This window comes from Mizuhopecten yessoensis, unplaced genomic scaffold (genome assembly GCF_002113885.1).
Source record: "Mizuhopecten yessoensis strain PY_sf001 unplaced genomic scaffold, ASM211388v2 scaffold1313, whole genome shotgun sequence".
NCBI classification, from domain to species: domain Eukaryota; kingdom Metazoa; phylum Mollusca; class Bivalvia; order Pectinida; family Pectinidae; genus Mizuhopecten; species Mizuhopecten yessoensis.
This window is the reverse complement of record NW_018403984.1, coordinates 1,814,971-1,835,500: the sequence shown is the minus strand read 5'-3', so window position 1 is coordinate 1,835,500 and position 20,530 is coordinate 1,814,971. Positions and strand designations below refer to the sequence as shown.

At 35.1% G+C, this 20,530-nt stretch overlaps 1 protein-coding gene and 1 long non-coding RNA gene across 4 annotated transcripts in view; both read right to left on the bottom strand.

Annotated features, from left to right (window-relative positions):
- Positions 1–712: 712 nt before the first annotated feature.
- LOC110459762 (ADP-ribosylation factor 1) overlaps positions 713–20,530 on the bottom strand; it is a 37,176-nt gene continuing 17,358 nt past the window's right edge. The window contains exons 2-5 of one of the 3 annotated variants that reach the window (XM_021512193.1): positions 10,433–10,629; positions 8,446–8,556; positions 6,773–6,897; positions 713–3,305 (exon numbers count right to left, since the gene is read on the bottom strand). In XM_021512193.1, coding sequence (XP_021367868.1) covers positions 3,144–3,305; positions 6,773–6,897; positions 8,446–8,556; positions 10,433–10,580 — 546 coding nt within the window. In that variant the 5' untranslated portion in view covers positions 10,581–10,629 and the 3' untranslated portion in view covers positions 713–3,143. Of the gene's footprint in view, positions 3,306–6,772; positions 6,898–8,445; positions 8,557–10,432; positions 10,630–15,891; positions 16,405–17,516; positions 17,642–19,102; positions 19,214–20,530 lie in introns of those variants that run through there. The other 2 variants (XM_021512201.1, XM_021512186.1) reach the window with 2 other exon arrangements.
- On the bottom strand, positions 7,298–8,103 carry LOC110459784. The gene is made up of 3 exons (XR_002463931.1): positions 8,072–8,103; positions 7,485–7,887; positions 7,298–7,410 (listed from the first exon to the last, which is right to left on the bottom strand). It is a non-coding gene; the product is annotated as an uncharacterized LOC110459784 (long non-coding RNA).

Genomic DNA, 20,530 nt, shown 5'->3' with positions numbered 1-20,530 from the left:
CGGGTCATCTGCCCGACAACGTGGGGTTTCTCCCACATAAACGACCCCGCCCACTACCATCCGGGCCAACAAGAGTTAATACAAGTTAAAATAACTTGTTTCATAATTGATGTAAAATTCATAAAGTTAATAATTATATGGTTGTATCGCGACTGGAAACGTCAAATACTAACCAAGCGTCCTAAACTTCGACCTCTTGTCTCAGAACTGACCCTTTAAGAGTTCATCAAGGGGAATAACTGTGTGGTACACAACACACAGTCAATATCAATTTATTATAAAGCTATAGCCGTCTCTTACGGATTTAAAAAAAAATTATGTTAATTAGAATTTTACCACATATGACCTTGGCTGTCCAAACATGTGCAGGAGAGATGGTAACTTATTCTCAGGGGGGAAACCCCCCCCCCAAAAAACGAAAATAATTTGTTCGGGTTCCAACGCTATTCCTGGCGAAATCTGATTGGATTGTTGGAGGGTTTTAAGTATTTTTCTCCGGATTTCATCTTCTTCCAAACTTCATGGTAAAATTGATATATTTCTCCAGTCATAGACTTTAGGCTTATTGACTTAAGTCGTTAAAAAACTATAACTAGACATATAATTGTAGAACTTTTTTTTTAAAACAGGCGGAAATACAAAAATGAGGCCTACAGGACCTCCATCTCCCACCTTTTTGCCTGGTGAGCTTAAAAAATAAACAACGAAATAACAGGTTTTGATCATGTGATGTTTATTATTTCTTTACAACTTCATTATTTTCACCAAAAAAATCTGGTAACTGAGTTGGCCCTCTCAGACAACCTGTGTTTTCACCGGGACCAAAACTGACACATAATATTACACATTATGACAGTTCAGTTACGCGATATTTTAAAGATGACATGGAGAAGGATAGCGATGAACATACTTATATCATGTGACCACAAATCTCAGCTCAGTGTGATGGTCTAGACAGTATGTTACGACATCAACAGGTAGTCGGTCTAGACAGTATGTTACTACATCAACAGGTAGTGCGTTCAGCTACTGTTCATTTGTTCAAGAAATCTGTTTGGTAAGATGTTCAGGACTTTTGATAAATTCAAATTCTATTTAATATAAGTTAGAAATACATACAAAGACAATTAGGGTATGATAAAATAAAAGCTGATAAAATGTACAAGAAAATCAGAATTAATTTCAACATAGTGAAAATACAATACATCATACCATATCCTGCATGATCATTTCTTCGTTTTAAATTCCAAGCATACACACTGGCTATATATCATAGCGCCTTGTATTCAAGTCATTCTCACATAAATCTGGGTGCTCTCCCTTACGAGGTCAGACTGATCAAAATTGGTCCTTTGTAAGTCATGGAATGAGGTACATCGTCTGGGTGATGAACACAAGACTGGAAAGTGGAAATAATTCAATTCCACAATTGTTTTATTTTTCCTTTTGTACAAAAATATTTCATCTAGAATCTGCTAATTTTGATCTTAAATTGCATTATGATACTCTCAGAAATATCATAAAGGAACCAGAGATCAAAATGTGGTCAGCTCTGATCGACTGGAGGAAAACATCCCAGATCTAATTTGGACAGAAAGGTTCTACATAAAGGAATCATACTTATAATGTAAACATACATATTTTGGCAGTGTTCTTATTTAGCACTTTTGCACCGACATTTTGAATTGCAAACCTTCCTACATACAGTTCAAACATTCTGAACAGTTGTGAAATATATGTAAAGGAAGTGTGCAATCAAAAACTTGAAGATGTACCTGGTACACATTTCCTTGTCTATAGGACTTAACTTGTACTTGACACATCCAGATAAAAATGGTTCCACGTCATTCAATAATTCGGAGACTGCCACGTAAAGACATATTTCTTATTGGAAGTTTATTTCTGGCGTGCAAATTCACGACTGTGCCAACACCCTGTTCAGTCCTTGGTGCTAGATTTTAACTGCTACTATAAGTAAGATTACAACATCACGATATATACAATCTGAAACCTGTCACCTATGTTCTTGCTCAAACAAACTTACAAACACCCTGGAAGAGACTTTTCTTGAATTTCCATAGACCAGTAAAATTTGGTAGTCACGTTAGCAGCAAATGAAATCAAAGCAGCTTTAAAACATTTCATTGTTTTTTTAAGGAAAAGTTCAAATAGAGAATTCCACAAAAATGTGGCCAGTGCTTTCAGGAGGCCTCGACATGGATACACAATACCTATTTACTAAAAGAATTGGAGAACAAATAGCATCTTGCTTGAATAGTTTATATACATTTGATTTTCTTGGATAATGATTTTATATCAAAATGTCTGGAAGGTATTATCCAGATATTTTTTCTTCTGAAATGAGACTGATCATGACAAGGTTTGCCTGCACTATGTTAACAGTTGAAGACAGTTCACAACCCATGCAATCCCAACACCTAGACTGACGACCACCTTCTCACATACAGTACACTGCACTCTCACATCCACAACACGACAGCAAGGACAATACAGGATTTCAATTATAATATATACATATCATAGAAAGCCACATTCAATACGAAAATCTGACACACACAATTGTTTGTAAGACCTAGACAGTGTACATGTATTTCTTATAAGATCTCCGAGCTGAACAATCTCGGTTAAACAGGTAAAAATGAAAAGAAAATCTCATATTAAACATGGAGCTCAACTGCCTTTCGAAATTCTTCATAACCCAAACAAAATGTAAGTGTTTCTGCTATCATCAAAAGAATGTCCCGAAAGTGAATAACATTATTAAAAGAATCGTACAAGTTGTCTCACTTCTTGGTTGCCAGAATAAGACACAATTAGTTTTGTTGGTTTCTCTAGACAACTTTTCCCAAACAGACGACAAATTTGACATTTGAGGCCAGCGGCAGTATTTATACCTAAATTTACAGCAGGAAAAACCAATTCTGCACAAAACACTTAAATTATGATGGTCTAACAAAAGTTGAATTTTTGAGAAAACTGCTTGAAAATTATGAAATTATGAGACTTTTCATTCCCTGTTGGAAGTCCTTCAACAACACACACTTCCCAAAAAGTATTACACATTCTAACGAAGTAGTAATACATATTCTAACAAAACAGTATTACACATCCCTGTCAATGGTTTATTTTGTATTCTTGAGTTGATTGGATAACCAGTCTAGTCCCTCATAAAGCCCGTCACCGCTTGTGGCGCATGTTGCTTGAATGTACCAGGTTCTGTTCCTCAGGGCGTGGAGTCCAAGTTTATCAGTGAGCTCTGCTGCATTCATGGCATTTGGCAAATCCTGTGCAAAGGAGAAAATTTAAAACAAGTTTGAAACTTCACATAATATTTTCATATACTGGTACCGTATAATCAATTGTAACTACAGATTCTTGGCTTCACAGATGATTATATGATACAAAAGAATGGTGAAATTTACAAAACTCAAGGCTTTTCAAGGCATTTAATGGTTTTCAAGGCAAATGCACCAACTGTTTGTGTTTTTCAAGGCCAGTGATAAATTTAAGCATTTTCAAGACAGATACCTAAAATCTAAGGCCTTATCATGACTGTGCAAATCAATTATCTTTTGTCCACAAAAGCATATGCCTTTCCTCGCAATTGGTTAGGCAATACACATATGCTTTGAAATTGTTTTAACTTCGACCTATATTTAACTGAAAATTCTGCATAATTTGACCTAAAGGTAAAAGTTCCCATGACTTGATTACAATGCACCGTAGTCTCCTGTTGGTGATGTAGGTATAGTTCAGATTTCTTAAAGTTTAAATCAAACAGCATGGAGAAGCAAAATTTTGGTGGAGACTAAGATACCAAAAGTAAAGCCCATTCACATAGACTGAGGAGACTAGCATCTTCAAGGAAACAAGTTATTTTATTATTAAAATTTCGTTCTTGATACACAATTACCAAACTCATTCCATTCTTTTTTATTTTGAGGAACAAGAGGCCCAGAGGGCCTGTTTCACTCACCTGGATATTTATGCCCAGTAATGGTATAAATGGCTATGGATTGAAGATCTCAACCATTTCCAAGTTATGACCAAGAAATTAAGTCCTTAGGGATGGGCCAAACCCCAGGGTCAATCCCAATATCATAATTGTATCTATCTCTTGATGTCCAGCAGTGGTATATATGCCCAATCCCTTTGACTAGTGTCAATAAAATATTTTTGAACAAATGAATGAATGGTAAATATGGTTATGGGGTAGGGATCTCAACTGTTTCACAGTTATTGCTCAGTAATTAAGTCTGTACGGTATGGGGCAAGACCCAAGGGTCAATTCTTACATTACGATTGTGTTCCTCAACTAGTTCAAAATAATAGATCAGGAATTTGATGTCCCTAAGGGTGGGGCCAGACCCCAGGGTCAATTCTTATATCATGATTGTGTTTGTTTCTTGGTGCTCAGCAATTGTATACATGGTTATAGGGTGGGGATCTCGATAATGTCATAGTTTGAAATTATTATAATCATGCCCCTCCATTTGTAATTTTTTTATCCCCACTACTTAGGGATGCTTCATAGCAAATATGGTTGATACCCTTACCTTAGTTTCTGTTAAGTCGTTAAAAGCAATATGGCTGAATTACCCCTTTTTGGTCCACTCCTCAGCCCCCTGGGGGGTCAGCCCTTCCATTTGTACCATTTTTAATCCCCACCACCTAGGGATGCTTCTAGTCCAATTTGGTTAAATTCCAAATTCACCCTGGACATTTTGGTTATTCAGAAGAAGTTGTTAAAGATTTCAACATATTTGACCCCTATGACCTTGAATATGGTTGAAGGTTATTCTTTAGAATAAACTTGGTAGCCCTTCATCCCTGCATGCTTTTGGCCAAATATTACCACCCTGGACCTTTTGATTATTCAGAAGTCGTTTAAGAGTTTTAAGACAATTGACCTGTGACATTGCATATGGATCAAGGTCATTCATATGAACAAACTTGGTAGCACTTCATCCCAGTATGCTTCTGACCAAATATCATTACCCTGGGCCTATTGGTTATTGGCAAGAGGTTATTTTAAGAAACAAGAGATTCCAGAGAGATCTTGGTGCCCACCATCGTACCATCTTCATTTATTCTATGTCAGTTCAATCTTTTCTCTTATCTGTTTGATCAGTTTGCCATCTTAATCAGTCACTTTAATTAGTTAATTAGATATCAAGCTACTTTTATATAGTTTAATCAATCATAACACTATACGACTTTCAAAGCATACTTTACATTGAAGACATTTAAAGACTTTTAATTCAATGGTGAATCGATTATATTGATTAAGGAATTTGTAATTGATAAACGGAATCGGAAAGGGCAAACCGATTGATTTTCGATAAGAATCGATTATCAGACCATCACTACTTTTGAACAACCTCAAAGGTTAAGAGTCACAACTAAGTACCAAGAGCAACCTGTCCTACATTTAAAACTCGAAAAAGATTCCTCCAGTGCATACTGAGAAATAGCGATAACAAACTTAAACTGTACTGTCCGTATCTTGGTTTTTAGATCAGTCCAAAAATTTAACAAAAAGGAAATCTTGTGTGAAATTTGAGAGAGATCCTCCTATACATTTTGAGCAATAGTGGTAAAAAACCTTTACTCCCAAATTCAATAGGACCACCTGCCAGCCATCTTGGTTTTCCAATCAACCCAAAATTTGAATCACGGAACTAGGAACCATGGGGATCCTTCATGTGAAATATGAAAAAGATCCCTCTGGTACATTCCGAGAAATAACGCGAACAAACTTTCATTCTCAAATTCAAGATGGCTCCCTATCTATCAACTTGGTTTTGTGACCAGTCCCAAAAATCAACATGCATAAAGAGGGATGATGGGGAACCTTCATGTGAAATTTGAGAAAGATCCCTCCAATACTTTTTGAGAAATAGCGCTAACAAACCCTAACTCTCAAATTCAAAATGGCTGTCTGTCAGCCATCTTTGTTTCCCCTTTAGTCCAAAATTTGCGTAACTGAATTTGAGAAAGATCCTTTCAGTAATCTCCGAGAAATATAACAAACTTTAAACTCCCAAATTCAGGATGGCTGCCTGTCAGCCATCTTGGTTTAGTGATCTGTCCCAAAAACAATATGCATAACTACAAGGGACCATGAGGAACTTTCATGTGAAATTTGAGAAAGATCCCTGCGTAGTACTTTCTTAGAAATAGCTTGAACAAACTTTAATTCTCAAATTCAAAATGAATGTCTGTCGGCAATCTTGGTTTTCCCTTCAGTCCCAAAATTTGATATGCGTAACTATGGACCATGGCGAACCTTCATGTGAAATTTGAGAAATATCCCTCCAGTGCTTTCCGAGAGAGTAACAAACTTTAACTCTCAAATTCAAAATGGCTCCCTATGTGTCTGTCGGCCATCTTGGATGTTCCCTTCAGTCCAAAAAAATTGATTAGGGTAACCAGGGACAATGGGGAACCTTCATGTAAAATTTGAAAAAGATCCCTAGTGCTTTCTGAGAAATAGCACTAACAAACTTTAACTCTCAAATTGAAGATGGCTGTATTTTAAAGTGTGTTACCTATGTATGTATAAGAGTGTAGATTATTATCCTATCTACCCAAATAAAACATAAACTATATCACCACAGACGCAGGTTTTAATTGAATATCCTCATCAGATGGTGAGCTAAACAGTTTATGCTGGATGGACGACAGGCGCCTGGCCTTGCGAGCTAAAACACTTTTACATGACAGCCTAACTTGAACCTCTTTAACTTACCTGTTTGTTGGCAAACACTAAAAGTACTGCTTCCCTCAGCTCATCCTCATTCAGCATTCTAGCTAACTCATCTCTAGCTTCCTGTGAACGTTCCCTGTCATTGCTGTCTACCACAAATATCAGACCTGTAGACCAAACGTTCAATTTAATTTGTGAAATATGATATTTGTCACTTTCTTGCCATACCTTTTTGTAGTGTAGTTTCTCAACAAACAATACTGTGCAGTATATTAATTTATTATAGAAATTTTAAGTCTGATCAATATTAACTTTAAATTGATCATATTTGTACCATTGATCTCTAAGTTATTTCTTATCCCATCTACTCAAATAGTACATAAACTATATCATATCTACATACACTGTTGCTTTCTTCATGTGCCATACAGTGGTGTACAATGGGAGACAAGCATGTGCCATACAGTGGTGTACAATGGGAGACAATCATGTGCCATAGAGTGGTGTACAATGGGAGACAATCCAAATTTACAATGCCTTACCTTGTGTATTTACAATGCCTTACATTGTGTATTTACCATGTCTTACCTTGTGTATTTACAATGCCTTACTTTGTGTATTTACAATGCCTTACCTTGTGTATTTACCATGCTTTACCTTGTGTATTTACAATGCCTTACCTTGCACTGTTGCTTTCTTCATGTGCCATACAGTGGTGTACAATGGGAGACAATCCAAATTTACAATGCCTTACCTTGTGTATTTACAATGCCTTACCTTGTGTATTTACCATGCCTTACCTTGTGTATTTACAATGCCTTACCTTGTGTATTTACCATGCCTTACCTGGTGTATTTATCATGCCTTACCTTGTGTATTTACAATGCCTTACCTTGTGTATTTACCATGCCTTACCTTGTGTATTTACAATGCCTTACCTTGTGTATTTACCATGCCTTACCTTGTGTACATGTATTTACCATGCCTTACCTTGTGTATTTATAATGCCTTACCTTGTGTATTTACCATGTCTTACCTTGTGTATTTACCATGTCTTACCTTGTGTATTTACAATGCCTTACCCTGTGTATTTACAATGCCTTACCTTGTGTATTTACCATGCCTTACCTTGTGTACATGTATTTACCATGCCTTACCTTGTGTATTGACAATGCCTTACCTTGTGTATTTACAATGCTTTACCTTGTGTATTTATAATGCCTCACCTTGTGTATTTACAATGCATTACCTTGTGTATTTACCATGCCTGACCTTGTGTATTTACAATGCCTTACCTTGTGAATTTCTAATGCCTCACCTTGTGTATTTATAATGCCTTACCTTGTGTACATGTATTTACCATGCCTTACCTTTTGTATTTATAATGCCTTACCTTGTGTATTTATAAGGCCTCACCTTGTGTATTTATAATGCCTTACCTTGTGTATTTATAATGCCTAACCTTGTGTATTTACAATGCCTCACCTTGTGTATTTATAATGCCTTCCCTTGTGTATTTACCATGTCTTACCTTGTGTATTTACCATGTCTTACCTTGTGTATTTACAATGCCTTACCTTGTGTATTTATAATGCCTCACCTTGTGTATTTACAATGCCTCACCTTGTGTATTTACAATGCCTTACCTTGTGTATTTCTAATGCCTCACCTTGTGTATTTATAATGCCTTACCTTGTGTATTTACAATGCCTTACCTTGTGTATTTAGGAAGTAATGCCTCCACAATGGTCTGATCTTGTCCTGACCACCAACATCCCACACAGTAAAACTAATGTTTTTGTATTCTACAGTCTCAACATTGAAACCTGCAATTGATTTAAACAAAATTTCTCTGAAACAGTATTTATACAATTAATACTAATCAAAGTCTTTAAATATTCTGATAATAAATTTATATTGTACATGAAAAGCATACAGAATTTTCCTGTGTACAAGTACAATTTTTATTAAGGATTGTCATTGATTTGTCGAAGTAAAAAGATAGTGAGTGTCAATTAAAGCCATTTGGCCCATCCCTCAGGCCCCAATGGGGGGTGGGGGTGGGGGTGGGNTGAAGTTGAAGCTTCCTACAGAACTTTATAGTAATCAGTTCAGTGAGAAGAAATCAAACATTTTTATGGATTGACAAGAAGCAATGCAAAAAAAGTTATTCCTGATACTTCACTTGTGGAAAATGTAATATTTTTTTGTAAATTGAAATTTTTTTGTTTCTAGGATGACTGCAAGGGAATGAAAAAAGACTTTCAAACTACTGAATTGCTAATTGCTATTACAATCAAATGAAGCAGCACCTGCCACATCATAAAATCTACAAGCCCAAGCTAAGACTAATGGATGTCTAGAGCCACGAAGAGGAACCATTTGACCATTGATTGCCTTTTCAAAATTCTGTCAACATCCCTCTTGAATGACATTCAGAAGTTAAACCTAACTTTTATTTGCCAACTGGAAAGTTTTGCAAGTGATGGAAAATTTCACTCACTAAAATAGAAACCCACAAGCAAATCTTCTTTTTGAACAAATACAACAAGAGTGAATATTGACGAACCTGAAGACAGTACTGTGAATAACAATCAATGATGCATTCAGGACCAAAAAGGTTATCTTTAGGTTATTACTTTTGTAGGTATAATATTACAGGGAAGTAAAAATCTATTTGCAGAAATTTGCAAGCGAGATATACAGTATAACCTGTCTTAACCAGATGTCACCTGGACCAAACTATTTGGCCGGTTTATACAGGTGTCCGGTTTATACAGGGTTGGCACGTGTAAAACAAGAAGCCCAATGAGCCTGCATCGCTCACCTAGTATTAATATAACACTTGTAATCTTAAAAGTGGACTAAAATACAGCTTAAGGCAGAATATCGGTGTTTGATTCATAAGAACCTGTTAAAAGATTTAAACATATGACGCCTGTGACCTTGAATGTTGAACAAAGACATTAGGTTGAAAGTTGGTCAAGGTCATTCATTTGAACAAACTTGGTAGCCCTTCATCCCAGCAGGCTACAGGCCCAATTTCAGTACCCTGGGCCTTTTGGTTATTGAGAAGAAGTTGTTTGAAGATTTAGAGACATTCGACCTGTGACCTTGAAAGTGGGTCAAGGTCATTCATTTTAACAAACTTGGTAGCCATTCATCCCAGCATGCCACAGGCCCAATATCAGTATCCTGGGCCTTTTGGAAGAATACAGAAGAATAATAATAAGAAGAAGAAATGGAGTAAAAACAATAAGTCTCCAAACTTTGTTTGTGGGACTGAATTATTTACAATATAAACAGTATATAAAACAAATGATTAAGGGCGACCGACATTGGATAGCGTTAATTTGTTTAGGATGTGTTTGCTTTAGATTGTATCCGGCCGAGAGAAATTTAAGGACCGGAATATACAGGCTGTAAAAATTATTATGTGAAACGGTGCTGGTTTTTGGAATGGACATAGTCTGGTTGTATCTACTATGATTATAAAGGGAATATGCCTGGACCACAAATCAAAGCCGGTTTAGACAGGGATCCAGATTAGACAGGGGCTAGTTTAGACAGGTTATGCTGTATATATTTCAACGCGCATTTTTGCTAGTACATTGTAGATGCGTGTTAGTTTTGAACTGCGTGATATCCGACATAATCATAAACATACCTGTATGTTGCGAATTGAGATACAATAATTCTTACCTATAGTCGGGATGGTTGTCACAATTTCTCCAAGCTTCAGTTTATAAAGGATTGTAGTTTTACCAGCAGCATCCAACCCCACCATCAATATCCTCATCTCTTTTTTACCAAATAAACTTGCAAATGCCTTTGCAAACATATTGCCCATGTTTAGGTCGATGTGTTGTTTTTACTTTTTGGTATGGTTGTAGTGCTGTCTGAAAAAACATCAAACATACATTTTAATCAAAGGGATCATGAATAAACATCAAGTTGTTAGAAACTGTATTGCAAATTGGAATCGATCGATGATCTGTACTAAAGGGACAAACAGCATAACTAAAGGAATCCATGCCTAACATACATAAACATTGTCAAAATATCAACTGATGATGCTCCCCATGAAACTACTACAAGTTGTAACGGTAAAAAGATATCAATGTGTTCCTTCACCTAGAGGATTAGAGTTTATTCATTCACCCCTGAAATTTCATATTGATCTATTCCAACCTTTGAATTGGAAGAGTTCAAATGTGTCTTCGGGGGTGAATGAGTCAATCACCTCATAAAAGAACGTGGTTTTTTTTACAAGTTCTCACACATTCGTTATGTAAGAATGTACAGTGGCTGCTGGAATTTAACACTCAACTATTGGGTAATGGCTGTAGTGTACTGTAGTGTACTGTAGTCCTGGCAGCAAGCACACATTAATTGAAAGTTTAAGTATTCATCTTACTTTGCCCATCTGAAAATATTGGATTCTTGAATTGCATCAGAAAATATTTGACACTTTAATACACACATGTGAAGCTAGCCAAATTTAGCTGCCCTGAGCAGTCTCTGATCACATCAGCATGTAATCAATTGTAGATTACATCATTCAAACATTGGTTTGGTTTGATTCAGTATTGTTTAACGTCCTATCAACAGCTATGGTCATTTAAGGACGGCCTCCCCTGTGTGCAAGATGCATGCGTGTAGTGTATGCGCGTGTTTTGGGAGGCTGCGATATGTTCGTGTTCATTCAAACAGCTGTAATACTTGCTTTCTTTTTTTCTTACCCTGGACAGGTGTATCCACACTTTACCGGTGCGAGATATTCTTTTCTCCCACCCTTCACAGGTGTCTCCCATTTTAGCTGGGAAAGATGAGCTTGCCACCCCCATAGGGGGAGATAGCCTCCTGCCGATTAGCATGTGTTCAATTGTGACGTCATTAAAATGTGTCGACGGTAATTGTGACGTCATTAAAATGTGTCAACAGTAATTGTGACGTCATTAAAATGTGTCAACGGTAATTGTGACGTCATTAAAATGTGTCAACGGTAATTGTGACGTCATCAAAAGTGGATGACGATATGCATACCCCACATGTGTTTTTGTTTACAAACATGACAGAGTACTGCCGATGGAGTTGTGACTGAAATGATAGGATGGGAGAAAAAGAATCATCCCCTACCTTGAGGTTGTGACAGAGAAATAGCCAATCCTCGGGGTGATTTATTTTGGTTGCCTAACCTCGAGTTAGACAACCAAAAACATCACCCCTTGGGTAGGAGATTTCCCTGTCACACTGTCAAGGTAGGGGAAGTATTAATCTCACCCTAGGATTGAGACGGGGGGGGGGTTCCACTATTCATTACAGTGGTATGACGTCACATCAACAATCCATTATCATAACATTATGCATATGATACACAATGAGTGAACAGGGTAAGAGAAAAAAATCGGGGGGAATCTCAACTCTCGGGAAAAGATTCAAAGATGTGGACAGGATACTTTCTCAGTCCTGATATTTTGAGATGCTGTCCAATGAATATTCAACAGCTAACTAGATTCATAGACATAATGTCAAAAGATATTGTTCAAGAAGAATAGTAAATACCTCTTTCTTTTCACATTTCACATTTTTTTGCTTGAAATCATTCACCCAACACATTTGAACTTTTCCAAATCAAAGGGTAGAATAGTTCATTATGAAATTTCAGGGGTGAATGAGTTAATTGGAAAAGTCAGCCACACACTTTACAAAGATTGTGATGTATTTTGTAATCAGAGTTACTTAAGACAATGAACATTTTAGTAGTTCCTTCCTTATATTTAGCATATATGACAGCAACACAACGTCAGTATTTTCTTTTAATCACTTCTACAACATGTAAATAAATCTTGACACCACACCGTAAACTTGTTGACAACTTTGCTGCTGGTTATTAAATATCAAAGTTTCTCTCTTTCCAGTTTTTCAAAATGATTTTAATTATAATACTGGGCTGGACTGGTGATTCTAGACTACATTGTATATGGTGATAAAAGAAGTCTATTTTGGTTATACTTGTACCTGAAATGGATTATAACTCTTCATACAAAAGTCAACACCAAATATCTGTATATATTTATTTCTATGTCAATATATCAATCATGTTCACAAAACACCTGACAGTTAATTTCTATTTAACACAATAGATATACCACATTTGACTAAAAGCCCACTGTGCATTTTTGTAAAAATAAAGTTTCAGGGATCGTTTCAGCCAATGTCGTTTTTCTTGTTAAGGTTTGGTTGGTTCTGTGTACCCTTGCTTTGGATACCACCCGGTGTGTAGGGTGATTGAATAATAGGGAAAACTAAGGATAGAAGTCTATCGCAATATCCGAAGCTTGTTGCGATTGACTTCTATGCTTAGTCTATGAATAAAGTTTTCAAAAATGCAATAGGATTGAAATTCAACTCAATATAATTTTCTGCACACTAGGGTCATAGGTCACCTAATCAGGGGTCATGTCCATGTGATCTTTCATTTGAACAACTCCAGTCAATCATTATAAGTTGTTTACATAACAGGCGTACCAGGATACTAGTCCCTGGCTACTAAACACTACTGGTGTAATAATCGACTGAACAGAAATAAAATTCTGGTAGCCCCACAAATACAAAATGGACCAAGCTGACAACATGATCGCATGATCTATATCACACTGACAGATGGTCATGTTTTCCTTTTACAAGTTAAGATTATTACAGAACAACTGATGCCCTTAAAGTTATTGAATCTTGAACAAAGCGAGAATCATAAATACTAGCCTTAGATGGAATCAGGTAGCTGGGGCGTGGAAGTCACAAGATTATAAACCCCAAATGTTTCCCCAAGATCTCAAAATATTGAATATTAAGTGCTAGCTTTTGTCCGATTGTCAAAAGAATTACTGTACCAGTGAATTACATTCCTGCAAAATGAAAACTGCCACCAGTAAAAGATAAAGGTATCTAGTGTTCATATGCTCATAGTGATAACAAAAGTACGGGAAAGAGGATAGACAGTGAAGATCACAGGCACTACAATTGGAAAAGTATTCAAGGCATTGACAGCTTTCAAATTTACAAAATTTGTTTAAATGTCAATTTAGGGTTTCAGTTTGCCTCCACATGGGGGTATATGACCTTCTAAAATGGCTTTCCACCCTCAAAATGTTACAAGCTTGCCATACAAAAGGGTCAGAATTTGTGATTTCTGCCTGATTTTACTCTAAGAACTTTTGTCTTGCAAAAACACTGGTTTTCAGTTCTCATCATTTGTTAGTCCAAATGTGTGAACCCTAAAACAAGGTTAAGAATTGCAATTCATAGTCCTCCATCTCTGAAATTTTCTGTATCAAAAATTAACAATGGGCCATAACTCTGTATCAAATGGGGAACAGCACATGACACTCCACTGTTGTGGTTATTAATTCTAAATGGCTAAAATTTCGCAGCAGTCTCGATTAGAACTATTTTACCAAGATTTCATTTCGCTAATAATATTGCAATCATGGAGGTACATGGTGATATGTGAAATATGATATTGAGATGTTGTTTTTACTTCATTATTTGGCAGTGAAAAGGTAAATATGTCTTTTCTTCAAATTTTCGCTGGTTATCTTTGGCGACTGCAAATATAGCAAAATTAAATCCACCACAAAAATTTCCAAACTATACAGTATCTATGGTGCTACTCACAAAATCTGGCATTTGGAAGTCAGAGTATGAGATTGACCCAAATAAAGAGACACACAGCCAGATTGACCGACAGTACAAAACCTTAAGTTCCCTTCGCAAGTACCTGTAGGGAACCAAGGAGATGTTTTTTTTTACGGAATATAATTTTAGCCTTTAAAATGAACAGCAACATTATCAATCCTCTTGAACAATCCAGTATCCATCCTATTCCACAAACATTCCAATACAAGAAAACAAATATGATGAAGCTATCAAAACACTCTCCTTCATACAAAAATATGATGGAGACGCATGTAAGAGGTTAATAAATATGATGTTAACAGTTATCAAATAGTCCAAACGAATACTAACTACATTTGGAATGTTAAAAGTAAGATGACATAACTTCTAATATGAGTAACTATATATCTGATCAAAAGATTAAAAATTATACCTTATACACATCAAATTGAATGTTGTCACACAATCCATTATTAACAATTTAGTTACTGTACATACTCTTATTTAAATATCAAGATTTTACTGTTACCTTTGGGACACCCCCCCCCCCCCCCCCCCCCCCCCCCCCCCCCCNAGGTTTTAAATGTTATTTTAAGGATAAACTCTGTACATTTGTGATCATAAAGTACATCTTTATATAAAACTTGCACTGCTATAGTGATAATTAACTTTGATTTTGTAGTATCCTTCTGACAAATAAGATAGCATTTCAGTGTTAGTCTTTGTTCTGTTGGTGTTCTGGTCATTAATTGTAGACAAACAAAAAAGTTTCACAGTTAAACTTGCTTTGTCCGTCTGATCCTCAACTCTTAAGTCTCCTGTCAGATATCACACTTGTATTTAATTTCTGTGAAAATCCAGACATGTTCTGGATATAAAAAAACCACTTATCATTCTTGTACAAATTTTCTGCCTCCCTGTTTTTACAAATTTTCTGCCTCCCTGTTTTTATTCATACAACAAAATTATAAGCTCTACAAAGGTGTCAAGTCAGACAAGTTTCACAAATTGGTTGACATAAAAGATAGCCTTAATCAAACATGACCTCCAAAACAACATTCCTGTCAGGAGTAACTGTTGGAAGATGAAAATTTTCATGGAAATTATACAGTGTGTATCTACATTTATAATACCCAATGACACAAAAATATGTATTCAACCTAAATATTTCTCTGAGTGACATGCATTCCTGTAGTGCAAAGACAATCATTTTCCTTTCTGCTATTCTAAACATTAATTTACATGATCTACATTCAAAAATATGGGCCTGAGGAATGTAACATATTTCTGGCTCAAGACCAAATCTATTTACCGAGACAAAGTCAAAGGGAAAAAGTCTGTTTGAGAATATCGAAGAGCAAGACACTTGTTCTATTCCTGAAGCCTATACCTTTGTTGTCTTATTATATGTATACCAATGCAAGTTTTGTATGTATTTTGATACCTGTCCAGGACAATTAATCCAAAAAATTGTAAAAAGCAAAAAGGGCACAATTTGTTTATTTATCATCATTACAAACCGGCTTAATGGCTTCTTACTGGTCCACAAATGAAATTGTTCAAAATCTACATTTAACTCCTTCGCCCTTGAAGACACATTTAAACTTTTCCAATTCAAAGGTTGGAATAGTTCATTATGAAAATTCAGAAGTGAATGAGTTAAAGTGGCACAGCTTTCCTCGATATAACATTGTCTTCATTTACACTCAAACAAAGATGTCCATCATCATACTGCAGCATCAAGCATGCTCATTTAAATCCCAGTACACCCGATACTGATATTATAATTAACATGTCCAATTATACATTACAAAAGTCATTGATCACATCATTATTTATTTATGACTCTTGAGTTGATTTGACACCCAGTCCAGTCCCTCGTAAAGCCCGTCACCACTTGTGGCGCATGTTGCTTGGATGAACCAGTTTCTGTTCCTCAGGTTGCTTAGACCTAATTTTTCTGTTATTTCTGGAGCATTCATAGCATTAGGTAAATCCTGAAGAAAAGAAATAAATTAAAAGATAAAGTCCAATTAAGTTTAATTACATCATACAATGTAGTAAATTTATCAAAACAGCAATTTTTGTATTTTTGCTTCTTACAATGTAGTAAAATTATCAAAGCAGCAATTTTTGTATTTTTGCTTCTTACAATGTAGTAAAATTATCAAAGCAGCAATTTTTGTATATTTGCTTCTTACAATGTAGTTAGTTTATCAAAACAGCAATTTTTGTATTTTTGCTTCTTACAATGCAGTAAATTTATCAAAACAGCAATTTTTGAATTTTAGTTTCTTACAATGCAGTAAATTTATCAAAACAGCAATTTTTGTACTTTTTGCTTAAAAAATCAAAGCAAAATATGAACACAAATGTACAGATACAATGAAATATATATGTGCAGCAACTAATAAAGATTTGGTTCCATTTTCATATAAATTAAATACATGTCACAATTGGTTGTATAGCTTAACTTTAGATTTTTGAGAGAAATGTATTGATTTCCACCATTTGGAGGCTTTGGGGGCACATTTATACATTTCCTATTATTACACACTTACAACATACTAAAAGACTTTTTCAACCAAGGAATTATACTTGTTCCCATAATTAGGTATGGAAATTTATGCAATGCTGTACTATTTCTGAAGGATCCTGTTTTAAGATTTCATTTTGCTGATTCAGAATTTACCAATTTCTACAGCTTTTTTTTATCATCAGTCTATTTGCGACAGCAATGTCATTATGAAAAATATCCACACCAAGAATGTTTGAAGAGGGAAAACGCGACATTTTCTACCATCACAAAACCAATTATGTACGAGAAAGTGGGTTTTTTACCATTATAATCTGTCTCTACATATAAACATGTATCAAGAAATTCTTATATATCAATGGTTTACATCTCGGTCAGCTGTTGACTGTAATGGCCAAGATGGCAGATAGCCAGATACGATCTCAGAAATTTAGTGTTTTTAATAAACATATAATATCAATAACTATGATTCTGATGACTTGCTTACAGGAGAATACAAGACAATAATCACGTAAAAACACCATCAGGTTTATGGCAGTTTTATGAAATCTAAATAGAATTGAGTGTATCTACCTGTTTATTGGCAAATACTAGCAGCACTGCATCTCTTAATTCATCTTCACCCAGCATCCTCGACAGTTCCTCTTTAGCTTCACCGACCCTCTCCCTGTCATTGCTATCCACCACAAATATCAGCCCTACAAACACCAAGTGTTAAAAGTCAAGGTGTAATGTATTATTTCTATACCAGGCAGTCTACAATGCATTATTTCTATACCAGGCAGTCTACAATGTTTTATTTCTATACCAGGCAGTCTACAATGTATTATTTCTATACCAGGCAGTCTACAATGTTTTATTTCTATACCAGGCAGTCTACAATGTTTTATTTCTATACCAGGCAGTCTACAATGTTTTATTTCTATACCAGGCAGTCTACAATGTTATATTTCTATACCAGGCAGTCTACAATGTATTATTTCTATACCAGGCTGTCTACAATGTATTATTTCTATACTAGGCAGTCTACAATGTATTATTTCTATACCAGGCAGTCTATAATGTATTATTTCTATACCAGGCAGTCTACAATGTTTTATTTCTATACCAGGCAGTCTACAAAGTATTATTTCTATACCAGCCAGTCTACAATGTTTTATTTCTTTACCAGGCAGTCTACAATGTATTATTTCTATACCAGGCAGTCTATAATGTATTATTTCTATACTTGGCAGTCTACAATGTATTATTTCTATACCAGGCAGTCTACAATGTATTATTATGCCTTACCTTGTGTATTTACAATGTCTTACCTTGTGTATTTACAATGCCTTACCTTGTGTATAAATGCCTTACCTGATGTATTTACAATGTCTTACCATGTGTATTTACAATGTCTTATATTACATTGTGTATTTACAATGTCTTACCTTGTGTATTTACAATGTCGTATATTACATTGTGTATTTACAATGCCTTACCTTGTGTATTTACAATGTCTTACCTTGTGTATTTACAATGTCTTATATTACATTGTGTATTTACAATGCCTAACCTTGTGTATTTACAATGTCTTATATTACATTGTGTATTTACAATGTCTTACCTTGTGTATTTACAATGTCTTATATTACATTGTGTATTTACAATGCCTTACCTTGTGTATTTACAATGTCTTATATTACATTGTGTATTTACAATGTCTTACCTTGTGTATTTACAATGTCTTATATTACATTGTGTATTTACAATGCCTTACCTTGTGTATTTACAATGTCTTATATTACATTGTGTATTTACAATGTCTTACCTTGTGTATTTACAATGTCTTATATTACATTGTGTATTTACAATGCCTTACCTTGTGTATTTACAATGTCTTATATTACATTGTGTATTTACAATGTCTTACCTTGTGTATTTACAATGTCTTATATTACATTGTGTATTTACAATGCCTTACCTTGTGTATTTACAATGTCTTATATTACATTGTGTATTTACAATGTCTTACCTTGTGTATTTACAATGTCTTATATTACATTGTGTATTTACAATGCCTTACCTTGTGTATTTACAATGTCTTATATTACATTGTGTATTTACAATGTCTTACCTTGTGTATTTATAATGCCTTACCTTGTGTATAAATGCCTTACCTTGTGTATTTTGGAAGTAATGCCTCCACAATGGTCTGATCTTGTCCTGACCACCAACATCCCACACAGTAAAGCTGATGTTTTTGTATTCTACAGTCTCAACATTAAAACCTGCAAACATAAAATAAAGGTGCCAATATTGATTATTAAAGTCTATAAAACCATGTTTCTTTAGAAATTTAAGTCAAAGTTAAACAGTTGACAATCTGCAAAATAAACATAGAATTAATTAAAAGTTATTATTCTGAAAACAGCGCTAGCAGTTTGTGTAAAACTTTATTAAACTTTATTATTTTTTCATTTTATTCCTTACAAGTGATTAAAGGCCAGGAGTGCATCACGTATCCACCGATAAAAACCGATATTGACTTGGAGCACATGATTTTTGTTGAAGGACTGGGTGTTTCTAACAAGAGATTCCAGAGGGATCTTGGCACCCACCACTTCATTAGTTCTTTGTCAGTTCGATCTTTTCTCTTCTTTCCTCTAATCTGTTTGATCGAGTCATGTTAACAGTAAATGCACCTTGAGGTAACTTTTGATCTAAACTTAATACTGATGTGTATGAAAGACAACCTTCAAAGTGAGTTAGTCATTTCACATATTTACTAGTACAGTACTCAATGTGAAAGAAATAGAATTGATCATTGCAATATGAGAAAGATCTGTTCAGTTCTTCCTTTAGCCATTTTGTGTTTATGATCAGTCACAAAATATAACATGGAAAACGAGGGATCAAAGGCAACCTACATATCAAATTTGAGGAAGTATTCCTGAGAAATAGTATTAACAAACCTTCAATGTCAAAAATCGAAGATGGCTGTCAGTAGGCAATTTTGTTTACCTGATCAGTTTCATAAGTAAACATGAATAATAAAAGATAGTGAGGAACCTGCATTGGCTGGCCCAAAAACAAATTTTGGGGCGAGTAAAGAATTTGAAGCACTGGCCCAAATGATATATTGGCGACCCAAATAATTTTGGCAGGAAATATTTCCACAGCATTTACCACAATGCTTCAGCACATTTAAATTACATTTAACATGACAATGTTTGTTATATGTAAAACAGAATAAAACATTATATTTTTAATTCTTCAACCCTAGTTAAAACCCGACATGATCCACTCCATTCAGGTATTCCCAAAAATAAATACACAAAACTCGCACCTCAAAGAAGACACCCTGGCAGAATTTATATAGAAAATCTGAAAAAAAAATCATCACATTTTCTAAATCATGGACATTTCGATTCAAATCGAAGTAATGACAACTGAAAGGTGTACTGCCCCCCAGTTAATGTGGAAGGGACTATAATTTCTTTTATTCATAAATTTTTCAACAGCCTAAACTATTTTTGTTGGGCCAGTGACTACTTCACTTTTGACAAACTTTGGTCGCCCGAGCAAGACTTTAATCGCCATTGGCA